The sequence below is a fragment of the Oncorhynchus mykiss genome, chromosome 5 (genome assembly GCF_013265735.2).
Source record: "Oncorhynchus mykiss isolate Arlee chromosome 5, USDA_OmykA_1.1, whole genome shotgun sequence".
Classification (NCBI taxonomy): domain Eukaryota; kingdom Metazoa; phylum Chordata; class Actinopteri; order Salmoniformes; family Salmonidae; genus Oncorhynchus; species Oncorhynchus mykiss.
This window is the reverse complement of record NC_048569.1, coordinates 59,930,574-59,952,330: the sequence shown is the minus strand read 5'-3', so window position 1 is coordinate 59,952,330 and position 21,757 is coordinate 59,930,574. Positions and strand designations below refer to the sequence as shown.

Sequence of the window (21,757 nt, the reverse complement as noted above, 5' to 3'; positions counted from 1 at the left end):
TGTACCTGTGGATGTATTTCAAGGTTTTCCTTAAAACTCAGTGCCTCTTTGCTTGACATCATGGGAAAATCAAAAGAAATCAGCCAAGACCTCCATTTTTCTGTAGATCTCCACAAGTCTGGTTCATCCTTGGGAGCAATTTCCAAATGCCTGAAGGTACCACTTTCATCTGTACAAACAATAGTATGCAAGTATAAACACCATGGGACCACACAGCCGTCATACCGCTCAGGAAGGAGACCCGTTCTGTCTCCTAGAGATGAACGTACTTTGGTGCGAAAAGTGCAAATCAATCCCAGAACAACAGAAAAGGACCTTGTGAAGATTCTGGAGGAAAATTATCTATATCCACAGTAAAACGAGTCCTATATCGACATAACCTGAAAGGCCGCTCAGCAAGGAAGAAGCCACTGCTCCAAAACCGCCATAAAAGAGCCAGACTATGGTTCGCAACTGCACATGGGGACAAAGATCATACTTTTTGGAGAAATGTCCTCTGATCTGATGAAACAAAAATATAACTGTTTGGCCATAATGACCATTGTTATGTATGGAGTAAAAAGGGGGTGGCTTGCAAGCCGAAGAACACCATCCTAACCGTGAAGCACGGGAGTGGCAGCATCATGTTGTGGAGGTGCTTTGCAGCAGGAGGGACTGGTGCACATCACAAAATAGATGGCATCACAAGGAAGGACAATTATGTGGATATATTGAAGCAACATCTCAAGACATCAGTCAGGGAGTTAAAGCTTGGTCGCAAATGGGTCTTCCAAATGAACAATGACCCCAAGCATACTTCCAAAGTTGTGGCAAAATGGCTTAAGGACAACAAGGTCAAGGTATTGGAGTTGCCATCACAAAGCCCTGGCCTCAATCCTATGGAATATTTGTTGGCAGAACTGAAAAGGCGTGTGTGAGCAAGGAGGCCTACACAAACCTGACTCAGTTACACCAGCTCTGTCAGGAAGAATGGGCCAAAATTCATCCAACTTATTGTGGGAAGCTTGTGGAAGGCTACCCGAAACATTTGATCCAAGTTAAACAATTTAAAGGCAATGCTACCAAATACTAATTGAGTGTTGTAAACTTCTGACCTACTGGGAATGTGATGAAAGAAATAAAAGCTGAAATAAATCATTCTCTCTACTATTATTCTGACATTTCACATTCTTAAAATAAAGTGGTGATCCTAACTGACCTAAGACAGGGAATTTTTACTAGGATTAAATGTAAGGAATTGAGTTTAAACAGAGTTTAAATGTATTTGGCTAAGGTGTATGTAAACTTCTGACTTCAACTGTAAGTACTAGTAATGGGTCTCTTAGTCCTCACCAAGTAGATCAGAGTGTCACTGGTCATTTCCCCTTCCTTGCATGCTTTTAATTTGTTCCCGTCCTGACTCTTTGTGTATTAGGCTATAGGCCTAGTGGAATGTGAGAGTATGATGTAACTTGCACCTTTTTCAGGCTTGAATGAGACAATGTATTATCCTAACCTTATTCTTTCAATAAAATTATAGATGTATTGATATTATATAACTTCTCCGTGTCTTTCCTTAACAAATGTAAGACTAAATGGTATTTGTAATATGTTTTAGTGCATATATGTGTTTAATGTACTATCCAGATGAGAACGTGTCCGATCACAGAACATTCCATAGGATTCTAGAAAAATACTTCCGGTGACTAAAATGGCTGTAACTCATTCACAGTAAAAGGTTTTACTATTCTGATCTCAGAGGATCAATCCTTATAAAATAAGGAAAACTCAATATGCTCTAAGTTTTTCTCTATCTTCATTAGGAAGTTGTGTAAATGGCAGTTGTTTGAGAAAAATGTTACGTTTACACCCACCCCCCCCTACTCCGGCGCTCAACGTCGCCAGCTGTCTCATCATTACGCACACCTGCCACCATCATTACGTACACCTGTGCCTCATGACACTCACCTGGACTCCATCACCTTCCTGATTACCTCCCCTGTATCTGTCACTCTCCTTGGTTCTTTCCTCAGGCGTTATTGACTCTGTTTCTGTTTATATGTTTCATGTCTGTACACTACTCGTGTTTCTTGTTTTGTTACATGTTTATTTTTTATTAAATTTACTCCCTAAACTTGCTTCCCGATTCTTAGCGTACACGTGACAAAAAAACACATTTATAATACACATCTTCACAGGTGTTTTTTCTTGACTGATTACGATTTGATTGATTGATGTGGTTCTATTGAATGAGATATCATTTGAAAGGGCCGTTTCTTATCTTTCAAAATATGTACCATGTTTTCATACATGTATATGGTTTGAAACCTGCAAAGTATGCTCATTAATGTATGCAGAGGTATTCATCTCAGTAAATTCAGAAATTCTAAAAATCTCCCACCGATGATGCAACAATGCCAATATGGCGAGTTACAGTTAGCGGGTGTTCTTAAGCCTAGTGTTTCCATTCCCTTTCATTATAATTCACATAATATATATTTTTTGTTGCTGCAGGATTATTATTCTGCTGTAGCAAACTGGCTCAAATTAAAATCCTACATCTGTAAAATGAAATGGACCTATATTGCAAAGAGTAATGCTGCTACAATAATTCATGTAAAATAGTAAATTAATCTATATGATGACATGGCACAGTGAAAGTGGTAGCTGAATCACCCAGTGGTGCAGGGCGTTGTATTATTCATAGTGAAACCTAGGTTGGTGGCATTATATGTCCTTGGTTAACCCACTACCTCCCCCTCATAAAAAAAAAATGTCCCCTTTACCTCTCTCTGTTTCTCGTTCTCTGTCTCTCTGTGGCACAACAATTCTCTTCGTCTCTCTCTCTCTCTTTCTTGTACAATCACTCTCCATCTCTATTCTCCCACTTACTCCCCCCCTCCACTTCTCCCTGTTTTCCCTCAGGCCTTACTCACCACTGGGTGGTTTGGGTCTGGGTGGAATGCTCTTTTTGGGCGGCAGAGCTGGGCCGTCCTGCTTCCTACTGAAGGGGTCATCTACGAACCCAGACTGGAGATGGGGAGGAAAGGACGGCGGGAGAGAGAGGGAGAGACAGACAGACATTTCACAACTGTCAAGTGCCAACTCATAACAAGACTGATGTATGTGCATTGAAGACGGTGAATCAGGAAATTAGTAAAAATACACAAACGGTTCTTTGTGCACCCCTGGGTAGGAAATGAACAAATATATGCTATACAGTTCATAGTCCTTGGTAGAAGTACCTGCTGGTATTCTGGAAAGCCTCCTCTTCCTTCCATCGGGTCTCTGACCTTTGACATTTGGCTGAAGTCTGCGAACCCACTGTTACTGCCAAATGAGCTGTTACTGCTTCCAAAGGCAGTACTGCTTCCAAAGGGGTCGAGCGTGCCAAAGAGATCTGAGAAAATGTCAACATGAAACATTCAAGGATGTGTAGGTTATCGAGAACAAATACACACATTTTCAAAAGGATTCTCCATGATACATGACTGATATGAGCTGTGCTTCCAGAGTCATTGCTGGTTGGCACACTGTTGCGCACACTGTTGCATCAAGGTTTCACTGTTTGACTCCTGAGTGTATATAAACCCTGTACAGTTTCAGTCAAGAAAAAGGAGAAGCTTGAAAATAGGCTAGACAAAATGGGTGAAAGAAAGTGAGAATTTGAAGTAGTTGGCATGACACCTTTTCGCTCAGCTCATAATTGTAATAAGCAAACTAACATGAAAACCTGATCCTACAACATTTTTACATGTACATTGTTTTTACATTTACAGTGCCTTGCGAAAGTATCCGGCCCCCTTGAACTTTGCGACCTTTTGCCACATTTCAGGCTTCAAACATAAAGATATAAAACTGTATTTTTTTGTGAAGAATCAACAACAAGTGGGACACAATCATGAAGTGGAACGACATTTATTGGATATTTCAAACTTTTTTAACAAATCAAAAACTGAAAAATTGGGCGTGCAAAATTATTCAGCCCCCTTAAGTTAATACTTTGTAGCGCCACCTTTTGCTGCGATTACAGCTGTAAGTCGCTTGGGGTATGTCTCTATCAGTTTTGCACATAGAGAGACTGACATTTTTTCCCATTCCTCCTTGCAAAACAGCTCGAGCTCAGTGAGGTTGGATGGAGAGCATTTGTGAACAGCAGTTTTCAGTTCTTTCCACAGATTCTCGATTGGATTCAGGTCTGGACTTTGACTTGGCCATTCTAACACCTGGATATGTTTATTTTTGAACCATTCCATTGTAGATTTTGCTTTATGTTTTGGATCATTGTCTTGTTGGAAGACAAATCTCCGTCCCAGTCTCAGGTCTTTTGCAGACTCCATCAGGTTTTCTTCCAGAATGGTCCTATATTTGGCTCCATCCATCTTCCCATCAATTTTAACCATCTTCCCTGTCCCTGCTGAAGAAAAGCAGGCCCAAACCATGATGCTGCCACCACCATGTTTGACAGTGGGGATGGTGTGTTCAGGGTGATGAGCTGTGTTGCTTTTACACCAAACATAACGTTTTGCATTGTTGCCAAAAAGTTCAATTTTGGTTTCATCTGACCAGAGCACCTTCTTCCACATGTTTGGTGTGTCTCACATGTGGCTTGTGGCAAACTTTAAACGACACTTTTTAAGGATATCTTTAAGAAATGGCTTTCTTCTTGCCACTCTTCCATAAAGGCCAGATTTGTGCAATATACAACTGATTGTTGTCCTATGGACAGAGTCTCCCACCTCAGCTGTAGATCTCTGCAGTTCATCCAGAGTGATCATGGGCCTCTTGGCTGCATCTCGGATCAGTCTTCTCCTTGTATGAGCTGAAAGTTTAGAGGGACGGCCAGGTCTTGGTAGATTTGCAGTGGTCTGATACTCCTTCCATTTCAATATTATCGCTTGCACAGTGCTCCTTGGGATGTTTAAAGCTTGGGAAATCTTTTTGTATCCAAATCCGGCTTTAAACTTCTTCACAACAGTATCTCGGACCTGCCTGGTGTGTTCCTTGTTCTTCATGATGCTCTCTGCGCTTTTAACGGACCTCTGAGACTATCACAGTGCAGGTGCATTTATACGGAGACTTGATTACACACAGGTGGATTGTATTTATCATCATTAGTCATTTAGGTCAACATTGGATCATTCAGAGATCCTCACTGAACTTCTGGAGAGAGTTTGCTGCACTGAAAGTAAAGGGGCTGAATAATTTTGCACGCCCAATTTTTCAGTTTTTGATTTGTTAAAAAAGTTTGAAATATCCAATAAATGTCGTTCCACTTCATGATTGTGTCCCACTTGTTGTTGATTCTTCACAAAAAAATACAGTTTTATATCTTTATGTTTGAAGCCTGAAATGTGGCAAAAGGTCGCAAAGTTCAAGGGGGCCGAATACTTTCGCAAGGCACTGTAAACTTTATTTAACTAGGCAAGTCAGTTAAGAACAAATTCTACCCCGGCCAACGCTGGGCCAATTGTGCGCTGCCCTATGGGACTCCCAATCACATCTGGATGTGATACAGCCTGGAATCGAACCAGGGACTGTAGTGACACCTCTTGCACTGAGATGCAGTGCCTTAGACCGCTGCGCCACTCGGGAGCCCAAACATCCAACTGCCACAGTGTTCTAGCATGGCTATGGGACTTCAACACTGCATGGCGTAATGTGTTTATATGGACTACAGCAATTTCCTAGGGAAAATAAAGAGAGGACTTTCTTGTGCAACCCGGTAGAAATGAAGAGTTGATTGAGAGTGGGACGTACACACTTACAGTCGCAGATTTCCCTGTCCAAGGCCTCTCTAGGCTACAGTATTTCCACCCTTACACAGTTGCAGATTGCCCTGTCCAAGGCCTCTCTAAGCTACAGTACTTACTAACTTACACAGTTAAAGATTGCCTTGTCCAAGGCCTCTCTAGGCTATTTCAGAAGCCACAAGCCATCCTCTGGGCCCAAGCCACAATGCATCTCCTGTTTTTACTGGGGCTGTTTCAAGTGAATTTTAAGTGATCCATGTGCTGCTTAGAATGGGAACCTTCGTAAAAAAAAATATATATATATAACATCACACAAGAACCTCAACTGTTTCCCAATCTTAAAACCGTTTAGGGTCATTATTTGACCCATCTTATCCATACAAATTCTATCTGAGGCATTGATGTCTTTGAAAACTGATTTGTTAACCATCACACTTCCTGGCATTATGGGATATTTTTTTTACTGAGGTCTACACTAAAAATGTGAGAAAAACAAGGATTCAATGATTGAAAATGGATGTTAAACATGGGAACTCTTTTCACAGCTATTTGACACCTGCTCACCAGCCCACAGGCCTATAGGCCGATATAGTCAAAACAGCAGGCTTGGGCAAAAAGGTGTGAAAGTAAACTAATGCATTGTGCAACTGAAACAAGCCCTTCTCTCTGAATACAAAAATCAGACTTTTACAAGTCATGCCTGAGAAAAGGGAGATGGGGGGGGGTAGAATAGGAGAAAGACATTTGAGCAAGTACCTGGTCCTGGGCCTCTGGTGGGTTTTGGGCTAATGGATATGAAAGGGTCTGCGCTGGTTGTAAAGTGACTTGTCTTCAAGAACAAACAGAAAGAAACAGTTACATACATATTCACCCATATATAAACTGAGTTTAATATAAATATATACAAACACATTCCAAGGGTCAGAAAGTGCCACAGTACCTTGGTGGGGAGCGTGGCACTTTTACTGAAGGGGTCGGGGGTGCTGAAGGGGTCTGCCTTGACGGTGGTCTTCCTGAAGAAGTCTTCCGACGTAGCTTTGAAGGGGTCCGTCTCTTTGAATGGGTCCCCCCCAAAGGGGTCTGGGTGGTGAGAGAGATCTAGGACAGCTCAGTGTAGCAGGCTGTGGATCAGACTTGACCTTCCCTTCACATAGGCTAGTCTGACGGTACCCTATCCTTCACATAGGGACGCGATGTGAATTAGGTTCACTGTGAACTGGAGCATCCGGACCGTAAGCCATGTAGTAGCTGAGATAATGCGAGTCCAATTTGGTTAACCTCTTCAGTAGGAATCATATCACCCAGTTAGTCACTATGTTCAATGTTCATTCCCCTTATGACAGTTCCATTTATTGTTGGTAAGGAAACTGTTAGGAAATGATGCATATTCTTTTAATCAGTTTTAAAAATGCTGGGTGTTCCAACTGTCCGTGGCTTTGCTATTGTCAACATTGAGAACGTAGGCATTCTCCATTACGCCAGACAAATGCAAGAACTCAATCACCATTAAGATAAACATTCAACAGCCGGCAAATATTTTCTATGGAATGGATGTCGCATATTACAAAGAGTGAGAAGTGGGACGTTGAAGCAAGCCCGGTTGGACCCTGTTTTTTCAAAGTTCCAGAATGTCATCAACTTAACAGGAGGATGGCATTGTATGGAAGTCCATGTATTTGTTTAATTGTGTATGGCTCTTTCTGGTTATGAATAAATAAATACCTGCAGGGGCTGGTAGTGATGGCTGCTTTGCAAAAGGGTCGTTTTGGAAGGGATCACCTACAGGAGAGGAGTTGAGATGAGGGATGAGGGGGAGAAGACAATCAGAGGCTATGGCACAGAGGACAACAGCTAAAACGTTGGAAGGGGGAATCTAAACACAGAAGGATAAAAAACAAATTATAGAGCACACTTAAGGAAAACAAAGGCAGAACTGCAAAAACAACGTCTTAGCCAAGCTGCAGAGGAGTCCATATTGCTTCTGGTGAAACTACAAATCATGTCGGGATAGGGAGGATGAGAGCCCTGTGGGAACATTTGAGTGAGGAGGAGAGGAAACTCAAGCAGGACTATCTGAGGAGAGGACGGAGGGATAACGGGGAGAGATGAGCGATTGCAGAGGTCGTTGAAAGAGAAGGAGAGGAAAGGGAGAGAGTGAGAGGAGAGGGAGAGGAGAATCGGCACCTTTGAACGGGTCTGTCTTGAAGGGGTCTTCGGAGTGGAAGGGGTCTGTGTGCATCTCCTGAGGGACGCTACAGAACCCAGATGTCTTCACCTTAAATGGGTCCTCCTGAGAATGGGAGAATAACATTTCTGTCTGTTTGGATCTGGAGAGCCTTGGTTTATTTACACTTACAACTGTGCCACCATCTCCAACCATTTTCCCCTCAGACAGGCATTAAGGAGACAAACCAACGCACGTCGACTCCATTGTTTATTCAGTCGGCCGATAAGTCTTGCCGAGCTGTCAAACACGACAGCTATCAAATCAAAATACTTCATATTTCAATAAGGGCCCACTCAGGTTCAAGTGGAGGAATGTGAGTTCAACAACACTAACAGAGACCTCGACGAGAGAGGAATGTGAGCCTGAAGAAAAGCCTCCACTGTTGCTGCTTCCAGACTTGACCAGACCAGAGAGCGCCCGGGGCTTGAGTTTCACTTTAATAACACAAAGGGAATTTTCATTCTTCTGCAATTTGCCCATTCTGTGTCTGCTGCGCCCCACTGCACTCAGCTGGTCCCAATGAAAAAGCCCCCAGAGTCGGTAGGAAACAACCATCTGTTAGGCCCCACATTCTTCAGGGTCTCTGGTTTCTCTCGAAAACCTGCCTTCACGTGCCAGGCGAGCCCTGGCTATGAAAACGCTAACTTGTTATGTTTCATTAGCAGGACTTCTCCTCGTTTCAATAAGAGGCCTGACCGTGATCCCTGTGTTCACTCCGCCATGACATCCAACGCCGCCCAGAATTAGGGCCAAGAATAAGCGCTAAGTGTCCGAGCCTTTTCAAAACGCACAGGTAATAAAGCTTAAGACGGAACAACAGAGAGGGCTGCCAAGTAAAATAACAGAGATAATCACATTAAACAAGATAATTACATTAAATAAGATATAACCAAACTATGGGATTAATATAAACCACTTAAGATGCTGCATGCCCCGGAGCCGCTCGTTTGAACGAAACATTTCTGACACTAAACTAGGGAAGTGATACCTCTTTTCTTTACAGGCAAAGGTTTAGCATATTCCACTTATCTTTTCTCTTTATCTGATCATCTCCGGTGACACACAGGTCAATTTCACACCCAGGCCAGCAGCCGACAATGACTCATCATGTTACCATGATCTGCAGATGTGGCTGAAATGAACTACACCTTAGCTGCCATCCGTTGTTCAAGTCCAAATGTACCAGATGTGTTCAGCAGAGTACTGCCTTTCTAGGTTGAACCAGGTCTCCACTAGACACCAAGCATTCAACTTCAAATTACCACTTTTATATACACCACATGGTCAAAAGTATGTGGACACCCCTTCAAAATGACTGGATTTGGCTATTTCAGCCACACTCATTACTGACAGGTGTATAAAATCGAGCACACAGGCATTCAATCTCCATAGACAAACATTGGCAGTAGAATGGCCCGTACTCCAAAGCTCAGTGATGTTCAACGTGGCACCGTCATAGGATGCTACCTTCACAACAAGTCAGTTCGTAAAATTTAGACCCTGCTAGAGCTGCCCCGGTCAACTATAAGAGCTGTTATTATGAAGTGGAAACGTCTAGGAGCAACAACGGCTCAGCCGCGGAAATGGTAGGCCACACAAGCTCACAAAACGGGACTGCCGAGTGCTAAAGCGAGCAACGGGTAAACGTCCTCTGTGCTCGGTTGCAACACTACCGAGTTCCAAACTTCCTCTGGAAGCAACGTCAACACAAGGACTGTTCGTCGGGAGCTTCATGAAATGGGTTTCCATGGCCGAGCAGCCGCACACAAGCCTAAGATCATCAGGCGCAATGCCAAGCGTCGGCTGGAGTGGTGTAGAGCTTGCCGCCATTGGGCCCTGACCTCAACCCCATCTAACTCCTTTGGGATGAATTGGAGCGCTGACTGCGAGCCAGGCCTAATCACCCAACGTCAGTGCCCAACCTCACTAATGCTCTTGTGGCCGAATGGAAAGTCCCAGCAGCAATGTTCCAACATCTAGTGAAAAGCCTTATCAGAAGAGTGGAGGCTGTTATAGCAGCAAAGGGGGAACAAACTCCATATTAATGCCCATGATTTTGGAATGAGATGTTAGACGAGCAGGTGTCCACATACTTTTGGCCACGTAGTGTATTATATATACACCTCTACATGCTTAGGAAAAACTCTGGGTCGTAGTTACAGGGCCCAGAGTTGAACCTCCTGAGCAATGTGGTCTCCTCACCATGGCTCCGAAACCTCCATTCTCGCGGTCGTGGAATCCCTCGCTCATGTCAGCCAGGTTGGTCATGTTGCCTCCGTGGGTCCCGTTCAGGTTGCTGTTGTACTGCTCAATGCTCTTAGTCATCTCCTGCTGGCTGTCCTGGATCTGAGACAGCTTACTGCGAGCCTGGAGGAACAGAGCAGCACAGAACAGTAGGTTAATATAGGGTTTCTTTCAACACAGAGGATATTAGGGCTGTTAGGGGAACAACAGTTATATGTGAACGCATGTGTTTGCACATCAGGTTGTGATGACTTTCATTTGAATGTGTCTTTGAGAGATTCCATCAAAATGAGCCACCCTCCCAAAAGGATCACTTTCCGTTCAATATAGTGGCCGAATAGCTTTTCTAAGGAACGGAGAGTGAGTGCATATTATTGCAGGTGATCGCCGAGGAAATGATCAACCGGCGTGGCTCTACGACCCACTCAATGGCCTTTTGACCGCGGTGTTTCATAAGACAGAATGCACGGCTAAGACAAGGCCGGAATGGGACCAGTCATTTGTGAAGAGAAACCCTCTCACATTATGGCCTCGTGCAGGGCACCCTGGGAGGAGAGTCTCAGCGCAGGCGTCACATGGTTCCGTTCACAGTGGCTACAGCTGATTGCGGGTATTCCCCATAGCTCCTCACAGATGGTGGTCTTGGACTACAATACTGTAATCTCAGTTTGTTTTGAATTCAATGAGAGAAGAGTGATGAATGAGGATATTAGTCAACATGATTTGGCGCTGCAGGTTATAGAAGTAGCTAAGCGCTGCTATTTGTTCATAATGAGAGTAGATCGGAATGGATTTTCTCTCACTTACCTCAACGTAACGTCTCTCACTTACCCCCCCCCCCCCCCACCCTATAAAAGAGAACACAGCCATCTATGTATCAGCATCCTTTCTCAGGGTGATGTGAGAGCGTGATGTGAGATCGGAGGTGTGGGCTGTGGAAGTCATGCCAGATATGATGATTAGTGTGCTGCAGAAAGCGGAGGTAGTACATTTGACACTGAAACTGCCACACCCAAATCTGACGGAGGGCAGATATCTCCAGATGAGGGGTTAACGATGACGACATGCACTTTAAAAACAACTTCACTAGAATTTCACTGAAAATGTATTAAGTACTTCTTCATTTCCCAGTCTGTGCTGAATATCTCCCAGAAGAGAAGACCAAGCACATATTGAATCTGGTCATTTTCGTCAATTCGTGACACAAAAACTCCCCCTGGTGGTCACATTAGGAAGTGTCTTGCAACAGGTCCTGTCACATCCCAGACACATTAGCCTGATTCACACTCACTATAGGACAAAACCGAGCCATGCTGAGCTGAATTGAGCTGGCTTGGTTATGCATCCACTATAGCTGTGCTGGAACCATGCTGGAATGGACAATGTGACAATAAAATATCAAACGCCAGGATAGCTCGGGTTGGTGAATCAGATGTGATGAGTCGCTGTACCTAACCCTAACCGCAACAGGTGTCTGGGACTTCTGCATGACTTCTGACTGGGGGCATGTCTGTTGCCTCTCCTCTCCCTCTACCTGGTTCTCTCTCACCTGGTTGATCTCGTCCTGGGTGGCTTTGAGGGACTTGATTATGGTCTCCAGTTGGAACTTGCCAGCCGTTAGGCTCTGTTCCAGCTGGCTCTCCTCCAGCTGCAGCTGGTTCAGGTCTGCCTTGGCTCGACTCAGCTCCTCTTCTTGGCTGTGCAGGTCAGTCTCCTGGGAGTGGATCTGATTCTGCAGGGATGAAATCTGGGGTAGAGAAAGAGATTGACAGCAAGAGACAGTGGGAGGGGGGGTGGGAGAAAGTGGAGGATGAATGCGATGCCTACCAGATTGATAGTGTAGGCTGTAGGGCTGTAACGGTACAACACATAAACATATAAAACAGTAGGTCCTACAGCCTGTGTCTACACTGCATTGTAGGCTATGCCTCTTCAGTAAATCTGAGCTATATTCTTTCTCTCGGGCTATTCCGTTCAAACAAATGGATGCGAACATTGCAATCAAAATTCAACTCCTAATCGGGGCACTTCAAACTGTTCTTTTGTGAGGTCGAAGCCGGGAAGTACCACTGAACAAAAATAGAAGCGCAACATGCAACCATTTCATAGATTTGACTGAGTTACAGTTCATATAATGAAATCAGTCAATAGAAATAAATCAATTAGGCTCTGATCTATGGATTTCACGTGACTGGGCAGGGGCACAGCCATGGGTGGGTCTGGGAGGGTATAGGCCAACCCACTGGGGAGCCTGGCCCAGCCAACCAGAATGTTTTTTCCCCCCAATAAAAGGGCTTTGTGCACAAGATTTGAGAGAAATAAGCTTTTTGTGCGATTAAACATTTTCTGGGATCTTTTCTTTCAGCTCATGATAAACGGGACCAACACTTCACATGCTGCGTTTATATTTTTTATCCAGAATAGTTCTGTACGATGGCGATAAACCACAATTGGAGGATCCTCTATCACAGTTGAAATCTTCCGTTTGGGAACGTTATGGCTTCCTTGTAGGTTCCAACAACGGCAATGGACAGAGAGTTGTGGATCTAACATTAACGGTATGATGCCACGCTCAATGACAATAGCCTACGCAGCTGCCAACATCTCAAATATGTTGACACGTTTACATTGACTACGTTGATATTTTGTACAGTCTTTGGTTTCTATGTGCCCATTCTCTGTGGTTGATGATAGTTGGTTTCAGGCAGCGCCTTATGAAAGTCCTTGAGCCACGTTTACGAACTTCCCTCTTGCACCCTTTTCAGCAAACAGCAAACAGGTAGCAGCCGCTCTATATGAGCAAGCCAAAGGCCAAGTTTGTGTCGCGCTTACTAATTAACAGTGACATCCCGTCACGTCACCCCAGAGCGGGAGATGTGCCCCCTTTATGAGAGTCACTAGTGCGCATCTGGTATTGAAGGAGGCAGTGACATGGAAGTGGGAATTTACCACATACGACTGAGAGAAATCCTCTTGAACGGCCCTCAAACTGGTAATTACTAGTGGGAAACTCGTCTATCATCCTGAGCACCCACTTCTCCCACATGCTGACCTCTTGATGTCACCTACTAAGGAAATGGCCTCTATAACAGCATTTTCGGCAGTTAAATCCAACAACAAAACATTATTTATTGAACTCTAGAATTTTTCTACAAGCACGATAGCTATATTGCTTCCATGATTACTACCAGACCACTGTCAAACTCCTCTGCTTCCCATTATCCCTTACTCTCACCATTTGGGACTCCTCATTGCACTTGATCCGGACGTCGTTGAGCATGTCCTCCAGCTTGGCCTTCTGCTGGTCCATCTCCTCCAGCCGCTCCTGGGCCTCCTGCTTCTGGGCCTCCAGCTCCTGCAAGCTGCACGTCTCTCTGTCCAGGTCGTTCTGCATCTCCTGACGAACACGCAGACACACATGTAATCAGCACAACAATGACAATCTGGGAAAAGAGAAGCGAACTCTGGACACGGTGCTGCACTACCTCGTTCCATTTGGAGAATCAGTATACAGCATTAAAAAATACATGGTATGTAAAAAAAAAAACAATTCCCTTTTTTCATGAGGAAATGGTACGCCTGCTCACCTGCACCTCCGAGGACTTGTGTCTGATGGCCTCCTCTGTCTCTCTGATGTCCTGCTCCAAGGTATACTTCTCCCTGAGAGAGAGGGAAACACCCCCCCATCAACACACAGCGCCACAGGGGAGAAAAAGCCAGCCGCCCCCCTCCTCCTCCACCTCCCTCTCCTCTTCCTCACCCCTCTCTCCCTCCAGACACAACATGACGATAAAAGAAAAAGGACTGGGACAGCCAAGAGAGGGTTACCTGAGGGCACTCCAGTGTGTAAAAGCAAGAGTGCTGACGCAGCATGAAGAGTAAGTGGTGAAAACAAAAGATTGATCAAATACACACATTTTTTTTAAAAGGGTTGGAGTGGGGGATGAGGCGGGATGAGGTTGAGGGGGAAGGACTCATCCACACCCGGCTGTTACCATTCTTCTCCTTTGAAGTGTCAATTTGATCACCTACTCTACTGTGTTCCACATGGAGTATCTACTAGTGTTGCACGGTATACCGGTACCACGGTAATATCACAGTACAAAAACGCCACGATACTTATGCAAAACGTTTTAGAACCCCGTTTCATATGAGCCTATCATTTCTCGGCCATACAGATCTAAAGAACCCGCTTGTGCCTGTTATAAAATGTTTATAAAGTCCGTTTGGTTGACAAATTCTGTTTAAAAAAATGCAAGTGTAACCAATGTGAAATGGTTAGCTAGTTAGCGGTGGAGCGCGCTAATAGCGTTTCATCCGGTGACGTCACTCGCTCTGAGACCTTGAAGTAGTGGTTCCCCTTGCTCTGCAAGGGCCGCGGATTTTGTGGAGCGATGGGTAACGATGCTTCGTGGGTGTCAGTTGTTGATGTGTGCAGAGGATCCCTGGTTCGAGGCCAGGTTGGGGCGAGGAGAGGGACGGAAGCTATACTGTTACACAAGCAACAGCAACTAGTCTCTTGTATGCGCAGGTTCAATAACGTCTACTTCACGTTCATGTGCATGTCACGTGTGGCAACTGTAATCAGCCAGTCTCATCCCCTTCCAGCCATCACTCACCTGCTTCTCTGCATCCACTCTCCCTGTACATCTGTTCCTCCATCAGTTTTTTAAATATCATTTTGGCGTGGTGGCGAGCGGGGATGCAGCTCAAACGCTTCAAAAAGAATATGACTCATATTACTAAAGCTACCCTTTTTTCCATCCTCTGCGATAGGGCGAGCATTTTGATATAATTTCACAGGCAGAGAGTGTGTGAGGGAGAGACAGACAAGAGAGTGTGTGAGGGAGAGTGTGTGAGGGAGAGAGAGTGTGAGGGAGAGAGGGAGAGTGTGTAAGAGAAGGAGAGAGTGTATGAGGGAGACAGAGTGTGTGTGAGGGAGACAGAGAGTGTGTGAAGGAAACAGAGAGTGTGTGAGGGAGGGAGAGTGTGTGAGGGAGGGAGAGAGTGTGTGAGGGAGGGAGAGAGTGTGGGAGGGAGGGAGGGAGGGAGGGTGTGTGAGGGAGGGAGAGAGTGTGAGGGAGAGAATGTGTGAGGGAGGGAGAGAGTGTGTGAGGGAGGGAGGGAGGGAGGGAGGGAGGGAGGGAGGGTGTGTTAGCTGAAGAGTAAAGGTTTCATGCAGTGTTTTTCCCTTACTGCCACAATGACATGCAGATCATTATGCATGTATATATCCCTTCCTCCCAGCCCTCCAGCCAAATCACAGTCAGTGTGAATATCCATTACAGGTTTTTTGTATAGAACATGCGCATGTTTGGAAAACGGGGCCGGGGGCGAACCGGACGCTAGGACACTGGCGTGGTACCGCAATACTACCGTGATACAGTACTTGGCCTGCTATCGTATCGTTAGTAAAATGACTGCCATCATGACGAACCTAATATCTATACGGTGCCTGTTTCAAATGGAATGCTCACTTTAATCTGTTTAGTAGATAGTCGATTTATTTATAGAGTATAGTTGCTCTGTTTATTCCATTTAGGTTAAACTATTGCTAAAACTGCACTGACTTAATCAAGTTGTTGAGTGATGATTGACGAACAAGGAAATGAAAGGTGGAACTTATAAGCTAGAAGAATTTGACAAAGAAAAATGACTAAACATCTGGAAAACCACATCCTTTAAGACTCTCTGTGATATTGTGTGTTTTAAGATTCTGGATTTGCTACATCTTTGTCAGTAGCACAAACAACAGTGAATAAGTTAAACCAAAACTATCTTGTGATCACTTTGAAAGAAAATGTGTGTTGTGAATCACCTCTGCAGCTGAGCGATCTCTTGACTGATGTCGTCCAGCTCCTTGATTCCAGTGAACTCTGACCCTGACCCCACAGAACTGGAGCTGTCCTGTGGATGGACAGACAGAAAGAGAAAGAGAAGAAGAGAAAGAAAGTGAGCCCCTTTCTTCAGCTGACCTGAGAGAGAGCCAGAGTTGCCACGACACCAAACCATCCAGACCAAACCATGGTAAAGAGACGGAGACAACAGGGAAGGAAGCACCACAGAGGGACAGGTGACAGGGCGAGGGTGAAAAAGGCCTGAGGGGAGTTGTTCACCGCTGCCACAGTCAGAAAACTCAGGAGGTCAAGTCACACCACCGTTCACAGTCACTGAGTTCTCACAAATGCTTTGCATCTCTTTGAGATTCTGTCTAGCGAGCCATCGAAAGCATTTGTTGGGTTTTTCGCCAGTTACCTACCCAGAACTTGAACATTATTTGCTGATACAGAGATATAACCCAGAAAGCGGCATTCAGCAGCGTTTAGGTTTGGGTAAAGAAGAAAACAGTGTGCGGTAAGCTCTTGGTGGGGTCTAAGCACCAGACTAGAGCAGGACAGCAGCAATCAACGAGGTTTAGGGGCCTCTAAAACACACAAAGCACATCACTTCACAGAGCTCCAGGTTGCAAACCACATACAAACCACGTAAATATGCTTTCATACCAAATCAATCAATTAATAGTTTTTGTCCATCAAGAAGATGCTCTCTCCACAGCACAATACTTTGTTATCAGAGTGTCTCAGATGTAGGATTTTAATTTGAGCCGGTGTGCTACAGCAGGATAATCATCCTGCAGCAACAGGAATTGCGAATTATTATGTGGATCATAATCATTGGACCTTTTTGTAGGGGTCGATACATTTCTCGCAAGGCAACATCAAGTCCGAGATTCCAAAGTGGAAAAACACAAAGTTCAGAAGCCTTTTTACTACGTTTTAAATGTCCTGCAACAGGGTGATGATCAAATGAAGATCCTACAACTGTATTGTCCCTTCCATCTTTCAAACCAAGCACCTGTAAGCAGGAACATTGGAAATTCCGACGCATTTTCAACAAGCTAAATATGGGAACTCACCCGCCTCATCTCAGACAGAGCGGCCACCTCAGAGCCCACGGGAGTCATGTACCCAGACATACTCTGTGGATAGAGACAAGGGGATGAAGAGCTACTACTGAACACAAGAATGATTCCTAGCCATGAGACACACTGAGTGTCAATCCCAGACATTAACACACGATTAGATCTCCCTAAACTGTCATTTGTCTCAAAGTGTATGAACAGAAAGGACGTTGTACACTATATTTGCTCCCAACAATTGAACAGGTAAACCTGATAACCGCCGTCACAAAGTGGAAATACAAGCACTTTAAGGGTGTCTGCGCACGAAAATAGAAAGTGTGTGTGTGTGTGTGTGTGTGTTTTCCTACATTATCAGGACCAAAATGTTCCGACAGAACATTAGAAAAACAATAATAGAAAAACAATAATAATCGGTAGAAAAACAATAATAATCTGTGTTCTGTATTTGTTTGAATAGGTTAGGCTTAATGGTTAGGTTTAGGGTTAAGGTTAGTGTCAGGGGATTTTTTTTTTTTTTATTAGGTTAAGGGAAAATAGGATTTGGAATGGAACTAAATGTTTACTCCCCAAAAAGTATTGAAAATTCACATAAAAGCTCTGTGTGTGTGTGTGTGTGTGTTCTTGTACATGTGTGTGGTGCGTGTATGCGTACATGGGAGGGAGTGGTACACAGTGGCACGGGAGTGCCCCTCTCTGAAGGGGGGATCATGTCAGGGGTCAGGGCCTGAGGAGGGTCCATGCCTTTGCTGACTTTCTGCTGGATGAAGTGCATGGCCAGAGCAAACTGCTCCCGCGTCAGCTTCCCCATCTGCCTGGTGTCTGCCAGGGCCCTGGACACAGAATAACAACAACATGAGTAATACAGTCAACTTCAGTCAGGGAATCAGGTGGCATCAGTCAGTCTCTCCTACCATATGTGTGCCAGTAGATTCTGGGGCAGCCCTGAGTGCATGAAGATGTCCTTGACTTCCATGCCGCTGACAAAGCCATCTACATCCAAGTCTGTCTTCAGGAAGATGTCATCATAGCGCCCTCTGTCTGTCACCGGGACTACCCAGTTCACTGAGTGCTGACGTTCACGGGGAGGGAAAGGACATATGAAAACACATTACACACTAACAAGTTAAGAGATTGCTTTGTCGCCAATCAAGATAGCTTGCTCAACGTATGTGTGTGTTTACCTGTGCAGATTTTAGAGAATGTTTGGGGGAGAGACTGCCGGCGCTGTTGAGGGAGTTCATGCTACCGTGGGAAGGGGTGGAGCGCAGGCTGTCCTTGGGGGGCGGGGGGCTGGCGGGCAACATGGGCACCATGCCAGGAAGGGAGCCCACCAATGACTTCTTTCTCTTGTTTGGAGGGATGAGAGAGGAGGGGAGAACAGAGGGGACCGGTTCCTTCTCCAAGGCCCGGTAGACCAGGTGCATGGCCTGGAGAACAGAAGGCAAAAGATGGGGATGGAAGTTACACTTATTACTAGTGATAAGAGGCGTTACGATCTCATACACAGGCAAACATTTGTTTATTCAGATCTATTCATTCCACAATTTACTGGCGTAAACCTTACCACCGCAAATTCATCTCGATCCAGATGTCCATCTTTATCAATGTCACTGAGATCCCAAACCTTTCCTAACACGTCCAGAGGTAGCTTTGAGTTGGTTAGAACTGGTTTTACTTTGTCACCAGAGAGGAGTCCACTGACTGGTGCAAGGCTTTCAAATATGCCGTCGAATTTACCCTTTTCTTCAGGCTGGAATAGGAAATGAACCAAAAATAACAATAAGCCATTGACAAGCAAAGGTAAACTCATGATTCTCTGAATTCTGTTCTGTGTTTTTGCACAATAAAATGCAATTTTTCTAATATACAAAAACTCATTTTAGTATGCTCTCATCAAACAAACACATGGTCCAGGGTGATTTCTACATGACTCACCCTCACAGCCCAGTGGGGTTCACTAGAGACGGATGATGTGCTGAGAGATGGGCTGCTAGTGTCCTTCTGTACCCCAACAACCAAAAAAACAACCTTCAACTTTAACACTTACTTCATAATCTCCCAACCAAACATATCAATCAAATCCAACGAAATGCTATTGGTCTCATACACATGTTCAGCAGATGTTATCGAGGGTGTAGCTAAATGCTTGTGTTCCTAGCATAAATCCCCTCATCATAAAACTATCATGAAACCTGTGTGTAGTGAGGATTGTACTCACAAATTTGGGGGGAGGGATAGTGAGGTTCAAACTCGAGAGGCTGACGTCTTGTCCGCTCTGTGCACAGGCCACCAACCGCAGAGCTACATAGAACCCCTATAAGAGAAGACGGGACAACGGCATTGTTTATGGGTGTACAAATAGCAGCTCAATTCCCCTCAAGGGTCCCAGTATCAAAGGCGTCGCACACATAGAGGAAATGATTCATTTTCTACCCGTTTGTCCAAGAACCCTTTCCCATCTGGGTCTGCCAAATCCCAGATCTGAGGGGAGACAAACACAAACAAGAGGATTAGGCCTAACTTAGAAAACATCAGGTAACGCCTCAATATGCAATAATCATTAGGGAAAGTGTACAAAGGAAATAACAAGCAATCTGCATAAAATTCCCAGTGAACCAGCTGAGACGGGCTGCATAAATGTGGATCAAAGCAGGGCTAGAATGACAAACAAAAGGTAACAATACAACATCTGGATACAAACGGAGCTGAAACAACTGCACGCCCCAAAGCTTCTGATATATAAAAGACGTTGATCTGATCAGACCAGGCAATGACGTAAGATGTGGACATCTATTCCAGTAATATTCCTCTGGGGGTACTGAATGAAGCATGCGCGCATGTATGTCGATGGTCGTATTACTCCTCGATGACATAGACAACTCTAATAAACATGATTTCCTGCTGGTCACTGTCGGCTGCTTTCAGAGCAGTTTATCAGTCTAAAGTGTCAGGGACTGTTCCCTTGGGTATGCCGCTGCCCAAAGCTTTCAGTGGCCAGCAGCACCACACAGTACCCACCTTTCCCAACGTGACATCAGGAAGACCCGATTTCTTCAGGAACAACGCAGCTTCCGTGGGCCCTACTCTCCCCGTGTTTCCTGGGTCCACCTTGCAAAAACCACACAGCAAATCAAACTGTTAACATGTTTCTATCCACACCTCCACTGTACTGTTGAATGTGTTTAGTGTTGTCTAATGCAGCCATTGAACAATAAAGAAGTTCAATTCTCCTCAATCTATGCTGATATGACTAGCCTATGTAATAACCAAACTATAAAACGTGTTTTACCTGTCTATAAAAGTTCTCGTACACAGGGTTCCCACTTGACAGCTGATTGGGAAAAGGTTATTCAGATTAGTCATATCATTTCAAATGGCTGCTGGAAACCATTGTCTTGAGTCAAATTGCGTGACACACCCCACAAAACCTATTACTGACATCTGGACTTCCCCTTTAAAAATCCACTTAAGGGTTTATCACAACCAAAAGCCAGAGAGGGATTTCCTGTCCCATGTCATCAAATATTAATGTCATCTAATAGGCTTTAAAACTTTTGAGTACCTTTTGAGGAGCTCTTTAAAGCATAATGTAACTTGTAAATTGGCAAAAAGCCTATCTTTGTCATTAGATGAAAAACTAGAAGCATCATGTAGCTAATGTGATTGAACCAAAATTGGTCCTCTGTGACTCCTGATGCAAACTCTTGAGATTGTGATTCCCAAAACTGGCTGAAACAACACATAGCTTGTGTTCTGAAAAACTATCTACAAGTTAGGACAATACATTGCGGCATCTTACTGAAGCAAAAAAACAGCCAATGTAGCCAGCACCGTAAGCACACAACCTGATCAGTCACCATCCATAATCACATAACCACGTTATACCCTAGCCATCTGGTTTCACTACTCACTAACGTTACACACCTATCGCCTTTCAGTACATTCTTATATAGCTACAATGGTATTACATGAACTGTTCGTGTGACTGTGTTATTACACTGATGCCCTAGTAGTCAGACCGTTTAGCTAGCTAGTTTTGTTTAGCACTACCGTTACAATACGTTGGTCTTTCCTGGTTGCATAACTCTTGCGCCTTTGTCTTGTGTCAAAATTGAAATGTTAATTAAACATTCCTATAATTATATTTCATCTAACGATCATTAGCTAGCTAGCTAACTTGTTCATTTTGAAAGCAAGCTAGCGGTAGCTAGCCCACTAGCCAGCTGGCTAGTCTACGGTACTATCTGCAAGCTTATCGTTACTGATAAGGCCTTGTCCCATCCAGCTAATACTGGTAGCAAGCTAGCTTAACACCCCCTTCTTCCTTTCAAATTAGATTAAAAGCACACCACTAAAAACTGCAGCTCATTCATCGGCATGCACAACAGCTTGACTGAATGTCCTCCGCATATTTACTTAATTCCTGTTACATTACCTGGGTGAGAGATGCGAGTGCAGCCATCTTCCCTGTTGCTGCGGGAACGCACACAGTACACCCTCCAGCTCGTAGACAACACCACCACCTAGTGGACACGCTTGCGACGTGCAAGGCCCTGATGAACGACGTGAATTAATTGACATGACAGTCTCATTCAATGTGTGGAAATTGTCATATTGTTTCCAGATACAAGG

General features: G+C 44.5%; 1 protein-coding gene across 13 annotated transcripts in view; it reads right to left on the bottom strand.

Moving 5' to 3' along the window:
• The window catches only part of LOC110524202 (epidermal growth factor receptor substrate 15-like 1), a 38,303-nt gene extending 16,616 nt beyond the window's left edge, over positions 1-21,687 (bottom strand). For 7 of the 13 annotated variants that reach the window (XM_021603627.2, XM_036977986.1, XM_036977988.1 and 4 more), the window contains exons 1-23: positions 21,561-21,687; positions 20,415-20,456; positions 20,144-20,233; positions 19,559-19,606; positions 19,344-19,439; positions 19,061-19,126; positions 18,690-18,875; positions 18,307-18,552; positions 18,037-18,194; positions 17,778-17,955; positions 17,120-17,182; positions 16,022-16,110; positions 14,032-14,064; positions 13,791-13,863; positions 13,439-13,600; positions 11,753-11,950; positions 10,162-10,326; positions 7,917-8,022; positions 7,455-7,511; positions 6,673-6,830; positions 6,489-6,561; positions 3,225-3,379; positions 2,916-3,009 (exon numbers count right to left, since the gene is read on the bottom strand). In XM_021603627.2, the coding sequence (XP_021459302.2) occupies positions 2,916-3,009; positions 3,225-3,379; positions 6,489-6,561; positions 6,673-6,830; positions 7,455-7,511; positions 7,917-8,022; positions 10,162-10,326; positions 11,753-11,950; positions 13,439-13,600; positions 13,791-13,863; positions 14,032-14,064; positions 16,022-16,110; positions 17,120-17,182; positions 17,778-17,955; positions 18,037-18,194; positions 18,307-18,552; positions 18,690-18,875; positions 19,061-19,126; positions 19,344-19,439; positions 19,559-19,606; positions 20,144-20,233; positions 20,415-20,456; positions 21,561-21,587 (2,563 nt within the window). In that variant the 5' untranslated portion in view covers positions 21,588-21,687. The remainder of the gene's footprint in view (positions 1-2,915; positions 3,010-3,224; positions 3,380-6,488; positions 6,562-6,672; positions 6,831-7,454; positions 7,512-7,916; positions 8,023-10,161; positions 10,327-11,752; positions 11,951-13,438; positions 13,601-13,790; positions 13,864-14,031; positions 14,065-16,021; positions 16,111-17,119; positions 17,183-17,777; positions 17,956-18,036; positions 18,195-18,306; positions 18,553-18,689; positions 18,876-19,060; positions 19,127-19,343; positions 19,440-19,558; positions 19,607-20,143; positions 20,234-20,414; positions 20,457-21,560) is intronic. The other 6 variants (XM_021603631.2, XM_036977991.1, XM_036977992.1 and 3 more) reach the window with 3 other exon arrangements.
• Positions 21,688-21,757: the final 70 nt, after the last annotated feature.